Source organism: Tupaia chinensis, unplaced genomic scaffold, assembly GCF_000334495.1.
Source record: "Tupaia chinensis unplaced genomic scaffold, TupChi_1.0 Scaffold144276_1, whole genome shotgun sequence".
Lineage (NCBI taxonomy): Eukaryota > Metazoa > Chordata > Mammalia > Scandentia > Tupaiidae > Tupaia > Tupaia belangeri.
In genome coordinates this window covers 1,890,841-1,893,538 of record NW_006204133.1, presented here as the reverse complement: position 1 = coordinate 1,893,538, position 2,698 = coordinate 1,890,841, and the positions used below count along the sequence as shown (strand labels likewise).

The 2,698-nt window shown below is 42.4% G+C and overlaps 1 protein-coding gene across 1 annotated transcript in view; it reads right to left on the bottom strand.

The window, feature by feature from the left end:
• The window catches only part of VWA3B (von Willebrand factor A domain containing 3B), a 288,347-nt gene that overhangs the window by 262,280 nt on the left and 23,369 nt on the right, over positions 1 to 2,698 (bottom strand). The window contains exon 5 of the mRNA XM_027767524.1: positions 359 to 609. Coding sequence (XP_027623325.1) covers positions 359 to 609 — 251 coding nt within the window. The remainder of the gene's footprint in view (positions 1 to 358; positions 610 to 2,698) is intronic.

Below are 2,698 nucleotides of genomic sequence, written 5' to 3'. Positions count from 1 at the left end.
TCAGACGGGGAAAACAGTAAAATCTGTGACCTCAGAGTTCATGACCCAAGTCAAAATCTAAAATGAGTGAAGATATTTATGGCCTTAAATATATATTTAAGATAACTCATATTCTATTATTTGGACCTTCCCATGCCTTGAGATTTCTAAATTTTTTTAATGTGAAAACTAAGATGTCCTCAGCAAAGCAAAGCAAAGACCATTAATTGAGAGTTTTCTACTTGTATATTCTAAGAGATTACAAAATAACACCTCATCCCTCACCATAGACCTAACTAAGTTAGCTATGCTACTTCCCCAAATATGTACAAATCACTATGAAGTTTCACTGAAATACCCCCTTCCTGTGAGAACTCACCATATAATATTGAACTTGGTTATATGAGCCACCTGCTCCTGGAGGACCATTACTAGAGCGTCTCGACACAGATCAAGTTCCTTGTCCAGAACACCACCCAAATCCAGCACTATGGTGACGCACTGTTCCAAGATGACACCAAAAATCTGCCGGCTTTTGCTGGTGAGCCAGTCCATCCGCTGCTTGTAGCTCTCCACAGCTTGTCTTAAAGAGTCCACGAACTGATAGATCAGTTCTGATTTAGCTGTCAGCTTAATGAAAATAAAAGAACAAAACCAATAAACCAGCACCCAAAAAAGGCACTTGAACCACAGTGCTGCCACCAAGCTCTAGGCATTATCAACAGTTCTGTAAATGAACCTCCAAGCTGCACATCATCTAGGAGAAAGTGTTCCAATCTTGCAACTGAAAATCCTTTGGGTGATTCCCCACAGAAGAGAAGATGATGTGATCTATTCACAACACAGCACTCTTTAAAAAAAAAAAAAAGTGTTTCTAGACTGTCTTATCTTTATGGCTGCAGATTACCCTTATCATAAAAATGCCCAAGGGCACTCTTAAGAAATTAGGAGCCTAGCTTGGTGGCATGGCACAGTCAATAGCAGACTGAACTACAGTGCTGGAAGCCACATGGCCAACTACAGGTCTGGATTCCAGGTCGGTCTGGAAACATGCCAGGTATAAATGCATGTGACCAAGATCCTGGTGAGCTAGAAAGCTAGGGAAGGGGGATCACAGAGTGAAGAGACCCTGTTGACAGTGTTTCTCTCTCTCAAGCATACACATACATTCTCTATCACAAATAAAAAAAAGAACTTTAAAAAAATAGTAATCTTAGCTTCTTTCAAAAAAAGAAATGAGGTAGAAGAGAGATCAGGAATGGCAGATGTGTTAGAAAAAAAAAAAAAGTCTCACTAAAAAGTTTTCCTAAGTATAACATGACAAGCATATTTGTGAAAATGCTTGTGAACATGCCAGTACATCTGCCTGGCTTCCTATAAGGGGTGCCCTGGTCCTGTTCATGACTTTTGTCCTGTGTTCTCCACCTCCCAGGCCAACGTCCCCTGCACCCTGAGTCACCTGAATACACATAGCCGCCACCAACACCTCTAGGGGCTGTCCACAAAAGGTGACAGAGACTTGCAGGCAATTTGTTCTATACACAAATAAACCGTCCTTCCTATAGATCAGGCACAATTGTCCAAGACCTTTCAGGTGGTAGAGAAGCAGAAAAAATTATTTTTTTAAAAAAATTGTGCCCTATTCTGTGATAAATCAAATTTCAAAAGAAAATCTGGTACTGTTTTTGTTTTACCTTCAACAATCCCCAATTTACCCTAAATACCTGAACTATTATGGAAAATTAGTTTTCTAAACACACCAGGTAATTATGCTTTTTCATGCTTAACTCCTTAAACTCTACTCCTCCCCCAGCGCCTCCCTTCTACCCCCCACCCCCATCCCACCTCCTGTGTCTCTCAAGTTCCAGCATCGCTTCTCTGCTGCAAATCATGGCCCTGAAAGGTAGAATTCCTAACTCTCTTGCAGCTGTCCCAGAAACCAGGGAGGAACCAAATCAAAGATGATGTGGAAGTGGACTTATTGCAACCCATAGCAAAGAGGGAAACTTTTTTTTTTGGAGAGGTTTTTGCTATAGGATGCATGTGCTTGCCAGAAAGACAGAGAGACAAAGAAAGACACAAAGCAAGAAATCACCACTTGGGGGGATGGCAATTTCACAATCCCTTCTCCTCCATTCTCCTCTCAGGATCTTGGGCGTGCATGCACATGCACCCGGTGTGAGTTTAAGCCACAGGGTCCAGGACTCGAACCACGGTCAACTACATGGGAGTTCAGCGACGCAGCCATTACACAATCTGCTGGTCCTGAGACCAACATTTTTTAATAGTTGTATATTAATTTCTTTAAAAGTTCTATATTGATTTATATTATTTATTTTTATTTGTTATTATTTTTAATTTGACCAGAGAGAGAGAGAAAGGGAAAGTGAGAAAGCAAGCTGCCAGGTCCAGAACTTGAACCACGATCAGCCATGTTGAAGTCCATCACGCTTACCACTGTGCCACCTGCCAGCCCCAAGTTCAGTATTGATTTTAATGTGGGTCAAATAACATGGGGCCCGCAGATGGCATGGCGGCTATGGTGCTGAATTTCCACATGATTGACTGCAGTTTGAGTGCCAGGCCCAGCAGCTTAAAAATCACAAGTAAAAGGACCAGCAATTGGCATAATGGCTATGTCGCTAGACTCCCACGTAGTCGACCGCGGTTCGCATCCCAGACCCGGTGGCTTAAAACCCACGCCGGGCACGTGTGCGTG